At 40.0% G+C, this 13,968-nt stretch overlaps 2 protein-coding genes across 9 annotated transcripts in view; one reads left to right on the forward strand and one right to left on the reverse strand.

Moving 5' to 3' along the window:
• LOC144823886 (uncharacterized) overlaps positions 1–13,968 on the forward strand; it is a 1,846,314-nt gene that overhangs the window by 267,992 nt on the left and 1,564,354 nt on the right. The window lies entirely within an intron of this gene.
• The window catches only part of LOC144823884 (mucin-5B-like), a 946,734-nt gene that overhangs the window by 172,107 nt on the left and 760,659 nt on the right, over positions 1–13,968 (reverse strand). Inside the window, exons 27-28 of the mRNA XM_078682773.1 lie at positions 7,555–7,592; positions 2,988–3,143 (exon numbers count right to left, since the gene is read on the reverse strand). Coding sequence (XP_078538899.1) covers positions 2,988–3,143; positions 7,555–7,592 — 194 coding nt within the window. The remainder of the gene's footprint in view (positions 1–2,987; positions 3,144–7,554; positions 7,593–13,968) is intronic.

Raw genomic sequence — 13,968 nt, forward strand, 5'->3', positions numbered from 1 at the left:
CTGGAAGGAGATGTCTAACCAGCAGCAGGACAGTCAGGGGGAAGAGAAGAACAGATGTTTTGCAGTGCCAGGTGATGAATTACAAGTCCAGCATGTGTCGGAGTCTTTAAGTTTTAATTTGAAGAGTTTAGTAGGAGTCCAATAAAGGAAGTGGGAAGCAAACAATTTAGTTTGTCTCAGTGAGGGGATAAGTTTGTTTTGGAGCAGTCGTGGGCAGATTTTGACCAGGCCTCTTCGCTAAGAGGTGTGGAATCTTTTGAAGAGAAATATGATGACCATTTGTGCAGTAGTTGGGGGTGATGAGGAGTATTCAAATTAGTGAGAGATTTGTAGTTCTTAGATGCATTATGACTGCCCAACAGCATGAGCTGCAACTTTCAAAGAAGAGTCGATTTTGAAGTGAGCCTAGCTTTGTCACTTTTGCTTTAATCTGTAGGAAGTCATGGAAATCCATATTTGAGAGATCATGTTTGCTCTGTAGTGATGCAATTGTCAGTGGTTCAGAGTCCATGTAAAGGCCTGATATTTATGAGATGCCTTTGGCTGCCCATATCCGACTGATGGACATTGAGTTGGTGGTCTGAAGCTTCTTATTGTCCATAAGGACAACGATTTGTGTATGTTGGTTGCCAGAGATTAATGTAGAGATAATAAGGCAGAAAGTGTATCTCTGAAGATCTTCCTCGAGGGTGTGTAGGATTGTTGAGTTGTACTCAAATTGGCTTCTCGGCTCAAGGGATGGAGGATTGCTATTTCCACAGCAAGCCATACAGGCTTACTGGATGAGTCAGTTTCAAACTAATGTGTAGTTTGTGTGGCTAAATATGCAGTTTGATAGACTTTCCAGTTTGGGAAATTACAACTGCCTAGCTTCGGGTGATTCAATTTTTTTTATGCTTATTCTAGCTTTTTTTATTTTTAATCCAGAGTAATTCCGAGACAAGCTTCTCAGTTTTAGGGAAGAACTCTTGAGATAGGTGGACAGGGAGCATACTGAACAGAAAGCTAATCGAAGGGGACAACATTTTAATGGTTTCAAGTCTGCCCCTCCATGAAATATGTTTGGGACCATGCAGACAAAAAGTCCTTTAATTTACTCAATGACTTGTTTTCATTTTTGGCAATCGATTCTGAGAGGTAATTGCAGTACCAGATGCTGAGATATTTAATATTTGATTTCCATTGAAGTTAAGAGGAGCCAATAATCGAAGGGTGGCAATGAATTTTCAGGAGAAGGTTCTCTGTTTAAGGAATAACCAGAAAAGTTGGAAAAATGTTCAAAAATATCTAGAATAGCTGAGTTTGGGGATTCTGTAAATATCAGTATGTCATCTGTGTATGCAGCTGTTTTATAGGTAACATCCCTGAATTGTATGCCTGGGATATCTTAGGACATGTTTAGCATTACTAGGAGTGGGTTGATGGCCAATAGGAATAGTAGGGGGGAGGAGCAGTCTTGGCGGGTGCCCCATTGTAGTGAAAAAGAATGAGATAAGGCACTGCTAATTTTAATTCTAGCAAAAGACTCATTCTGAAGAAGGGTTCCCCAAGATTATATTTTGATCGGACGACCTCCAGGTATGGTCTTAAGACCTTTACAAATGCTTTCTGTGCATCTAAGGCTATGGGTGCAGTTGCTGGGGTAGGGTGGGAGTGGACAGGATGCTTTTTTGATCACATGGGAAAATAAGCAAATGTTGTCACATGCCAGATGGTCTTTGCTAAAGCCTGTTTTGGTATTGAGTGGTAAGGCAGTTGGTGAAGATTTTTGCAAAAATATTCACCTCAATATTTATGAGGGAGATGGGTCTAAAGTTATTAGGGTTGGCCTGGTCTTTTACATCTTTAGGGATGACCACAATGTTGGTCTCAGAGGCAGAGCCTAATCTGGATCTTGAGGAAGTGACATGGCACAGGGCAGTCTTTAGTGCTTCAATAATCATACAAGCAAAGGTTTTTATAAAAGTCAATGGGAAGACTGTCTGGTCCAGGTACTTTAGCTGCAGTATTCTTTTTATAGCGAGTTTAATCTTATCCCTGCTGATTGGGCTGTATAAGGATAGTTGCTAGAGATTTGCTTAATTGGCAGGTTGTGGAGAAATTCTAGACAGGCATCTTTGGAGTTATTAGCCAATGGGGAGTATAGAATCTTTGGAACAGTTTTAATTTCGCATCCGTTGATGTTAGTAATTTTCCTTGGTCATCCTTGGTGCTCTGTATGAGGTTGGAGTTGGTCAGTGACATCAATGATGACATCAGTAGTTAGCTCAGATAACTATAATTGCTGAATTTCTATGGTTTTGTGCGTGTGAAATCGGAGCCTAACTATAACATCTCTGTAACCTTTTATCAGTGAATTTCTAAGTTTAAAATGGATATATATATATATATATATATATATATATATTTATTATTACATACCAATCAAGGAGATCTGATTGTGCAGAAATTCACTAATGCAAGTTACATTTTTTGGGTCCAGATGATTGAATGCGCATCAATTGTGTTTTCAAAAAACGGTTGGATCCCATCCATGCTGTCACTTAAGTATTTAAGCGTGAAACTGACATTCATAATAGGAGCGGGCTTATTACAAGGACGCAGGTGTGCCCTCCAGCATTAATCCCCTCTTCTGCCTACAGCTTCCATTCTTAACCTTCTCTGAATCCACTGACCTTCTCTTATCAGGCCAAGGGAGCGCCAGCTAATGATGTTAACTAATGTAAACTAATTTGCCACTTTTTAAATGGTATGAGTGAAGGAACGCCTGTATATGTAGATAAAGCCATCCCTGATTGTATGGCCTGCTCTGGAAATATTTTCAACCTAAAATTGTGAAACCCTGCTGCTTCATGTAATTTCTTTAACTCCCACATAGAACTTTCAAATTGGGACTTTCGCATAAGAACATTTGCTTCAGAACACACATCATGATAGGCATACTGTGGACCGATAGACTACAATTCTCAAGAGAAGCATGATCTGACCTGTGGTAGCTGGAAGAGTGACTCCACAGAAATAGTAGTCCCTTTTAATTTGGCCATGTGGTCCACAGGTGACTGTCACGCAGTTCATGCCATCTCCAGTGTGGTACATTTCTTCATGAAGTTTGTATGTTTTTCCACCATAGCAGCAGAGGCAGTCTGAGCAGAAGACAGTAGAAAGTTCATCATGAGGCATAATAATTCTTCAAGAGAAAATCTGGAAGCATTTGCGTACAACTCAAGACTGATTCACAATAACGAATAACAGTATATGGATATTATCCCATGGCCATTCACGTCCTCATGTTCTTCTCTGTCCTACATTCTCTGAGAGTGAGTTTGAGCTGCAGAGCAAATGATTACATTGTAGCTATCTTTGTCAACAAGCTAAGACAAATAACAGTATTCTGTGATTCCTTTTTTTTTTTTTTTTAACTCAATCCAGACAGGTACATAACAGAACAATGAACCATCATAATCATAATCATAATCAAACACATATTCATATTTATATTCAAGGGTTTCTCATTGGTAAGAAAGAAGGAATAATAGAATAGTAGAGTAAAACAATATTTGATACAATAGGTAATACAAGACCTTTGATGAGTCAGAGATTTCCCCCAATAATTCACAAAATAAATTACATCAAATAGCAAGATTTTTTTTTTTTTGATAATACCCTATTACATATATTATAGATCATATGTTGGCTTCCGTCCCATCAAAGCAAATCTAGATAGATGTATTTAATCCTGCTTTCCAGCTCAAAACTGGAGACCAAATTGATTCTCCCATTCTTTTCCATTTATGCCCTCTTGTAGAATATATGGCTCTCTCGAAGCTGAAAACAGCTAAAAAACGAGCCAGCCACATCTGGAAGCTTGGTGGTTCAGCTTCTTTCCAGCGGCCCGACCAAATAATTCTGAGTACCGCCGTACCTATAACTAATAAATTTTGCTCATTCTTTGATACAGCGATCGATGAATCATGTCCTAAAATAAACAATGAATCTGTTTCTGGAAGTTTATGGCCAAACAGCACTTCCCAGTAATCAGCAATCATGTGTTTGATTTGAGCAAGTTTGGGGCAACTGCTTAGCATATGTATTAGGTTCGCTGGTCCTTGTGTACATCTTGGGCATAAATCATTTTCCCTTTTACCCCAAGAATATAGTTTAGCGGGTGTATAGTAGAGGCCAAAAATGGTTTTATATGTTTGGGCTTTAAGGTTACTAGCCCTAAAAAGTTTTTGGCTCAACTCTAAACTTTTATATATATCAACATTGGGATTGCTAAGTTTGGCTGCCCAGCTAGTTTCAGTTTTTTCCAGATCATCTTGTACATTAACAAGGAGAAGATTATATATAACACCAATTCTTGTGTAAGATCTATTAATAGCCTCAAAAAGATCTATTTTCTGTAACTCGAGGGTGGGTCCCTTAGCTTTGAGGATCGTATATATTTGCACATATTTAATGTAGTCCCCGTTAGAAAGATGATATTTATCCTTAACATCTATGAAAGTAGTTTCTAGCTCATGTACAAGAAAATCTTTTACACGCAGGATTCCAAGTCTCTGCCATTTCCTTGCTATAATGTCGTTTGAAAATAGCTGAGTCGCCTTCGTATGCCACAAAGAGGTATACCTATTCCATTTAGTAATGTGCAAATGTTTAGTAACTTTGCCCCAAACCTTTAGTGCCCCATCTATAATTTCATATTTCCGATCATTGTTGTAATCTCGTGCCTCAGTCTGTTGTAAAAACAATCCATTGGCCTTATCCCCTAATAATAGCTCATATATTGAGGGTGGAATATTGTTATCAGGGGTTGGTACCCTTATATTAGAGCTAATTAATGGGGTCATTTGTTTAAGAAGTGCGGCCCAGTGATACATACTAATATTAGGTATTGCCAGCCCACCTCTTTCGCTAGGTAGAGACATTAACTTATAAGACCTTCGGATTTTACCATGTTGCCATACAAACTTAATCATAAGGGATTCAAGAGTTTTTAAGATCTTTGGATCTATAGCGAGTGGAATTGCTCAAAACAGGTAAAGGCATTTGGGAAGTATATTCATTTTTAGGAAATTAGCTCGTCCTATAATAGACAAGTTGAGCCCATTTACTCTATCCAAATCTTTTGTAATTTTTTGAATCAATGGGATGAAGTTATGGTTGATTATGGTTTTGACAGTAGGAGCAATAACAATTCCTAGATAAGTAGCATTTGCATCTCTCCTTTGATCATTAAAGTTGATGTTGTCAGTACATAATACAATTGTCTTTCTTTTATTTAAAGAGTATCCAGAATAGATGCCATATTCTGTAGTTATAGCCTCAATTTCCTCCATAGCCTCAGTCGGGTTTGATGTTAAGACCGCGATATCATCAGCATATGCTAATACTTTAGTAGAAAACGGGCCAAGAACGATTGGGTTAATACTAGGGCTCTCGATAAGTTTTAAAATCAAAGGGTTGATATATAGAGCAAATAATAAGGGGGAGCAGGGACAGCCTTGCCTCGTACCTCTAGTTATACTGATATCATCAGATTCAAATCCCATCAGTTGAACTTTAGCTTTGGGAGACAGGTACATTGATCTTATCGCCTTAATAAATTTGGGGCCAAAATTGTTTAGTTGCATAATTGCCCACAGGAATTTCCACGAGACGCGGTCAAATGCCTTCTCGGCATCTAATAGTATCATTGACATTCGGCCCCCCGTGACCGTCATGGCATCAAACAAGGCAGTTACTCTAGATGTATGGTCCGTTGTTCCTTTGCCAGGAACAAAGCCATGTTGCCACGGGGAGACGATTTGCTCAATAACACTACTAAGTCTCGTGGCTAACACCTTGGCGTATAATTTGGAATCCGCGATGATTAATGATATGGGACGGTATGACATTAATTGCTGAGGTGATTTCTCTTTTTTGGGGAAGACAATTATATTTGTGCTATTCCAGGAATCTGGGGTTAGCCCGTTCCATTGAATACCTAAAAACAGATCATGAAGTATTGGTCCCAGCTGAGGGCTCAAAATTTTATATAGGTCTATAGGTAGTTTATCAGGACCTGCTGCTTTGCCCGATGTAAGAGAGGTTAGAGATAGTAATACCTCATCTAGGGTAATTTCTCTTTCGAGATCCTGACGTGTAGTATCGTCTAATTTTTTTATACCCTCGATGTTATTGACAAAGTTGTTCAGAAATTCATATTCTGTATTTGATAAAACGGTAGAGTCTTCCGTATATAAATTCTGATAATACTGCTGGAATAACGAAGTGATCTCATCTGACTGCGTGTATGATTTCCCATTATCAGTTATCAATTTTATCTGATTGGAAACATTCCTTTGGCGGGTGTGTAATGCCAGCTGCCTCCCCACTTTTTCCCCATTTTCATAAATATCTCTCCTATGAGCACTGTAAATCTGTGCTGCTTTTTGACTAAGGCTATTGTTTAGCTCATTTTTTAATAGAGTAACTAAATACATTGATTGTGTAGCATCTGCCTCATGGGAAATTGCTGTGGTATGATCTTCCTCTGCCTTAGCCAAGGTTATTACTTTAGCGTTAAAATCATTCTTATTTAGCTCTCTCGCTCTAGCTTGATAGCTAATGGTCTCGCCCCTAAGGGCAGTTTAAAGGAATCCCATACTGTGTTTCTGGAGGCACTAAAGCGGTTGATATTGGTATTCTGTGATTATGTTCACTGGCATGGACAGTAAAAAAAACACTCCTCTCTGGCTGAAAGCCCATATTGAATTATATCAAATGAAATATTCGCTTCGATGGGGCTTTTTGTGTCTACCTTGATTCCTTACAAATAAGGGGCTATACCTCTGCGTTCATGCCAGTAGGTATTCTGCCACCTCCAAAGGACAATAAAATGCAGGTCATCCACCAGGTACTGACTGCCAAGACAAAACATGTAACAGGAACAAGCAAAATACTAGGGCAATGGAGTATTTTTTGAAGTCCAAAGTCCTGATAGACACTCCTGACCGCTTGAAATTTTGACCTATGTACAAAACTTGACTTTTCAATATATCCCTTGCATAGCTCATCACCTACATTCTACTTTCTGTTCTTGTTAGACTGTCATTGTATAATGCTAAAGGCTGGGTCTATTTGTAAACCTTAGAAAATGTTCCCCAATTCAAATACATTTACAAAACAAAAAGACTCACTGTAATTTTAAGGTGAGATGAAGTAACCTCCCTTAAAGTCACTGTTTAGTGGGTTACAAGCCTCTACGTCAGTTTTACATTTCTGTTAGATGTGCATAATGAACATTTTGCATTTAGCACTTCAAGTGTGTGACTGATGTTATAATAATTAGGACACCGATTAAATAATATTATTTATTTATTTATTTAAAAGGATTACATTAGAACAGACATGTCTACTGGAAATTAAATACTTGTATAGAAATCTACCTAAAACTTGGATTATTTCCACGTTGTTAGTACCCATTAGTTAGTTCCCAATTTTGGCCACATTGTTAGTACCATTGGTTAGTTCCCAAACCATTAGGCGAATGAAAAATTCTGAGAAGAATACCTTGCAGATCATCAGTGCATAACATTTCACCAGAAGTGCTGCAAACAAAAGAAACGTCAATGTTAAAAATATTTTGTAAATATACATTTTGTAAAAATATTTTCTGAAGTATAACTACTCAAGGTGAAAAGGCCGTTGCTATTCAACTCCCTGATAACTGACGCAAACATATTTTCCTAGGTGTAAATATCACGATATTACTTTAAGGCTCAACTCCACCAACAACCTTGCAAGTGTGCTGATCATTAGCAAACCTATGTCATTCTCGATCTTGTTCTCTTACCAGAAGGACTTCTCTGTTGCCCAGTCATCTGCTTGCCTAACCTCACTGCATACAGATCTTAACTATGCACAGCGTTTTTTTGTTGCTATATTGGACCTGAGAGATAAATCTTTATATCTCAAAATAATAAAGATGTTATTTAGATTTCAACAAATGAGGGATCTATCTCACAATAATAAAGATTTTATTTAGAATTTAACAAATGAGGATATTTGGTAGAAACTGGGTTACTAGTTGAGTGGGATGTGAGCCCTCATCACGCAGAACCACAATCCTATGCAGGGTAAGGCACAAGCAAAGTGCGAATTGAAATGTGCTCAACTCCCTGGTGTATTGGGACAGAGTAGTCCAGCTTAATTTAAAGGCAATGTGTATTTGTGCAACACTTAACATAGTAAAGCAATAAAAACACCACACAAAATGGATCCCACACACGGTTAGATGAATAGAGCTTAATTTAAGAAATAAAACAAGACCCAAATGACAAAAATCCAATTAGTAGAACCGGAGATATTGAATTTCAATTGTTTAGAGAAATTAGCGCCAAAGGGCATGAAGCGCCAACTGGAGATATCTAGTCAAGGCGTACAAGGACAAAGTAAAGAGTTCAGGCCGATCGCAATGGAGAGCGGGCGGGTTACAGCGACTTAGTGAGGCCTACTGAACAGAGGGTCTTAAATTCAGGTTTGAAGAGTGTTATGTGGATCCATGTCAAAGATGAGTCACGCAGCAGAGAGGATGCTTCAGTTTTTAGATGTTGCAATGCTGCGGTGCGAGGCCCTGTTGCATTGGCATCAAAGATCTTATCAACGGGGGCCTGTGATGCGAAGATGGATGTTTCACGCAGTCAGGGTGATGCACCAGTTCGGAGGAGCTGTAAGGCTCCGGTGCTAGATCAGTGTCGAAGTTGAAACTGCCATCAACAAGAGATGCGAGGGCATGAACCGAGGATGAATCACACAGTGGTGGTTCCAAAAGCAATGCGGACTATGGTAGAGATGCAAGTCTCTGCTATGGGCCCAATTCATCCAGCAGCGGAGATGTATCGTTTCTGGTCATGTTGCTCTTATTCTTCTGGATCCGCAGAGGCTGGCAGAGCACCTTAAGCCCAGTTCCACAAGTCCAGAACTAGGGTGGGACCACATAGCAGGATAGACTCACAGAGTCCAGGTGCAGATGCAAGGTTGTCATAGGCCTGTTAAGTTCCAGAGGTGTCAGATTAGGAGGATGGCCAAATATCATTGGAGTCACTCTGGGTTCTGGGTTCAAGAGATGTAGGGCCAGTCTTTCTCACCCAGGTAAGAAGGCAGCAGGTCAGCACAACACAGCAGGAGTCGAGCTGAGTGCCATTCAGCTGAGTGGCAGTCCTTCAGCAGCAAAGTAGTCCTTCTTCCTGGCAGAGTATCCACAAGTCCAGAAGTATACTGAAGTGGTGTTTGATCTACTTATTTTACACATAGTTGAGCCTTTGAAGTGGGGAAATACTTCTAGAGTCATGCCTTTGAAGTGTACAGATACCCTACCTTCCTGGCTCTGTCTCCAGACTAACTAAAGGGGGTATGCAGTCCTTTGTGTGGAGACAGGACACTGCCTGGGCCCAGCTCCTCTCTCCCATCCTGCCAGTGACCGTCCACCCGGTGACACCCAAGCTCCCATTGTGTGTGGTTGTCCAAGAGGAATACACAAACTCAGCTACCATCTACATCAAGTCATGTGACCATAGACAGGCCACAGGCACCAAATAGCTAAAGGAAGAAAATGTCAACTTTCTAAAAGTGGCACTTTCAGAATTGATCTTTAAAATCCGACTTCTCCATAATTTAGTAAAAATAGAAAATGGCAAAGCTTTTTCTGTGCACAAGAAACTCCCCAAATCAAATACAGTTAACAATCACAGTGTGCTTTCAAGGACAGGGACAGCCACTTGTATCCCCCGATATGAACCAGAAAACCAGTCCAAACTGTAAATGAAAAACAATGTCCTGAGCACAACTTCGCATAGAGTATAAAGAAGTCCAATCAATCTTCTTTTATGATGATTTTATTCTTCAAATCTGATAACATTTTCTTGTCATTCACATATGGTCATCTTCAAATCATCCAAAGCCAACACGTGTTTCGTCAGTAATGATGCCTCCGCATCTTTGACTTCTTCAGGGCTATTCGAATATTTCTCCAATTGCAAATATACCAAGACCACCGTTTTCAGGGAGACGATTTCACTGCTCAATATGTCGATTTATAACTCGTTCATTATTCAATTGGCCCTCCAAGTAAGGTAGGAGGTTCACAGAATCCATTGTTCTGTATCCGGATCTAGGAGAGTGCTCCTCGCAACATCGGACTGGCGTTTAGTTCAAGCTTCAGATTTGAAGAATAAAATCATCATAAAAGAAGATTGATTGGACTTCTTTATACTCTATGCAAAGTTGTGCTCAGGACATTGCTTTTCATTTTCACCATAAGTTAGGCCTTTGAATTAGGATTCCAGAGACACCAAAATTGAACTAATTATCTCTTCCCATTTGGAAATTGCACTTATAAAATGTAATAAGGCAACTCCAATGTTATCCTATGGGAGAGATAGGCCTTGCAGTAGTGAAAAGTTAATTTAAGAGTTTTTCACTAACAAGACATATAAAAGTTCAAAGTACATGTCCAACTCTTTAAATACACTGCATCCTACCCCTGGGGCTGTCGAGGGCCTACCTTAGGGACATACATTTTAAAAAGGAAGGGTTGGCCCTGGCAAAAGGTTTATTTTGCCAGGTTGACATTGCAGGTTAATACTGCACACACAGGTTCTACAATGGCAGCCCTGAGACATGTTTTCAGTGCTACTTAAGTGGGTGGCACAATCGGTGCTGCAGGTCCACTAGTAGTTATTAATGTATAGGCCCTGGGCACATTTAGAGCAGTTTAATAGGGACTTATAAGTAAATTAAATATGGCAATTGGATATAAGCCAATGTTACCATATTTGAGCAGAGAGCAAAATCACTTTAGCACTGGTTAGCAGTGGTAAAGTGTGCTGAGTCCTAAGACCTGCTAACCAACAAATTGTGCCCCCTCGCTCAATCACTTAAGTATTAATTCGGGACCAAATGAACATAACCGTTAAATTTGGTCCGGTATCTTTATTTATACCTTTTATAACTGATTATTTCAAAAATATTTCATATGGCAACAGGAGAATACAACATACACAATTATTTACAATTGATACTAAACTACATTAACACAATACCACTAACACACACTGTGAGAAGAAAATTTCAAATGTAACATCCCATGAATAATACAATGCTAAACTATAAACATCACCACTATACAATTTTGTACAGACAAATAAAAAATACAGACAAATAAAAAATACGTGAAAAGAGCCAATTCAATACAAGAGAAAAAGCGTGAGGCAGGTATAATTCTTAATACACATTCAATGTATATCATTAACTCTTGCTGGATTGCCGACGCGTTTCAAGTTTGGGCATGGAGTTTCCAAACTATCATCAGGGCTCTTGTGATTTTTCTGGACGTTAGTGATTGGTTGGCCTGTGTGGGTTTCTATTATTGGACCAAATCCTTTATTCAGGACACAACCAGGATAACTTCAGTGGCAGCACCACCCTTTAGTGGTTCGGATTTGTAGCCACAAAAAGAGGGCCTGGGGGGCGGAGGATTATTTCTTCTTAGAATCCTTTCACGCTCTTCTGCTGTGAGGCGGCAGGAATTTCGACCCTGCGTCTTTGCTTGTTGTTGTTAACAGCTCCCCGCGCTCCCAGTCAGTCAGCGGCCCCGGCCGGGGCACTCGAGGAACACAGTGACTTGATTCCGCTCTGCGTTTTACAGTCACGTACCGTCGTGATCTCTACAATCTTTGCACAACTTGGAAACGATGCTTCTCGCTCACTGCTAGCTAGAAGTCCTAAGACCAGCAAAGACAGGAAGTATGAAGGCAAAATGTTGGGGAGAAACCACACCAAGGATGCCAGGTCTAACGCTATCCACCAAAAATTGGGAGATGTCCCTTTCACTCTATTTGAAATGTATGTCACACTAAAAATGGAAGTTCTCCTGCCTGTCCTGTTTGGAGTATATAAAAGTGCATACAAACTAAATAGGAAATATGGGACATCTGACAATTTATGAGGATTGTCCCACATCATCAAACTGTAAAACAATCCTTACACAATTCTCACACTCAATCCACAGAATAAATAAACCTTCTTGGATTAATTTACTGATTCATTCTTGTTTCATGAACAAATGTAGGACTGGTCAGCCAAGATACTTGGGGATGACCTCACAGAATTTTCAGTCTTCTATGGGCAGGATTGATAACTGTTTTGAGAATGGTTATAGTGGATTGTTACACCCAATATGTCCCAGTGCCTGGCGCCATTAAATGCAGGCCAAGCATGATACTCAGTGCATGTGCAAGTATGCAATTTGGCATGCTCGTATCATCAAAAGCATGAGACACATCATATTTCCTGCTTCCGTACTGTGTCATGGTAGCTGCAGAAACAGCCAGTAGCGAAGCCCAATGGGGTACCATTGCTTCTGGATCAGGAGACCATATACAGTAGGTGTAGCCTTAAAAGCACGGGTAGAGAACTGTATTACAACAGGCATGCAATCGATCATAGTCAGAAACCTGCAGGGCTTTCTGTGAACAAAGGCACTTCAATGCATTATTAGGAGTGGTGAGCACTACAAACATGCAATTACAATACAATACAAGATGTGATGTCCAACTGAGCATTTCCTTGAATTCAATTCTTTCAGTTAAGGACAATTTTATATCCCTCGCTTTGAGAAGACACATGATTTTATAGCTTCGGCTCAGTCAGTATCACCCATTAAGTTTGGCTTGGTAAACACCCAAAAGAAAAAGCTCATGTCATACCCCCAATTATTCAAAATCTGATTAGTGCTTCTTTCAAAACCAGTTGTTTTCTAGAGAATTTTAAAACTGCAAATGTCCCAGCTCATCTAAAAACACACCAGTTCCAGTTAATCAAATGGTCCATAGACATTTCAGCTTGATCTCCAATTTTCTGTATTTGGATAAACTGGTTGAAAAGCAAAGACATTACAGTTGCAGCACTTGAGGGATGATGTTCGACTCCAACTCAATCAAGCTGATTTTGGAGCAGACGTTAGCACTGATACATTCCTACCAGTGCTGAGTTTGTGAGTATGGTATAGAGTGTGGGCAAAAGCATTCCTTTTTCATCATCAGACTTCGATAAAGAAGAAGGATGATAAAGAATTTGAAAAATGGTGACAAATGAGGAAAGCATGGATGAAAAAGAACCTGAAAGAGTGAGCTAAAGTGACAGAAAATGTAGGGTTATGACAGAAAGAGGTCGGAGGTGGAATGAAGACTAGGCAGCTGTTGTGAAATTCAGCCGCACTGGGGGCAGGCTCCAGAGAAAATAATTAGGCTACTGCATAAGATTTTTTTTACAAAATAGTCACTTATTGATATTATTTTGGAATAAAACAATATGGCAGACAATCAATAGTACTAGAGGCTGGAGTGTGCTGGACTCTCATATATCTGTTGGTAGTATTTAATATCCTGTTGCTAAGGCGAATCGCCCCACTGTTTTAAGCAGTTTAACTAAAGAAAAAAAATATGATAATAACTCAATCTTGTTATCATTTTATTTATTCCTGCTGCTTTTCAGCTGGGGTAGGTGGAGCTGCTCTGCTCTCAGAGCAGGATGGGGGAGGAGTGGTTCGCCTCCTCCAAGTGCACACGACACTCTCAGGCCGGCCAGACAGTCTTGCACACTTTGCCTTTTCTCCATGCAGTCTGCAATACAACATGGGTGGAGAACATGCCCAGGCCCCAAGTCCCCATCTGAACCACTGCGCTCAGACCAATCACAACGCTGCATTGCATGTTGTGATTGGTCAGGGGAGCCTGGGTGCTTCCAGGTCCAGCACGAGTCTGATGTGGAGAAGAGATGGAAAGACGTGGCGATAAGGTAAGTGTTAGATTTGGGGGTCTGTAGTTGGCATAGGTAGGTACCTGTGACAAATACCGACCCTTGCGTCTAGTCAGGGTAAGGGGGTACACTCCTAAAATAATGCCTGCTCACCCCCTTGGTAGCTTG

This window comes from Lissotriton helveticus, chromosome 3_1 (genome assembly GCF_964261635.1).
Source record: "Lissotriton helveticus chromosome 3_1, aLisHel1.1, whole genome shotgun sequence".
In the NCBI taxonomy this organism is placed as follows: Eukaryota; Metazoa; Chordata; class Amphibia; order Caudata; family Salamandridae; genus Lissotriton; species Lissotriton helveticus.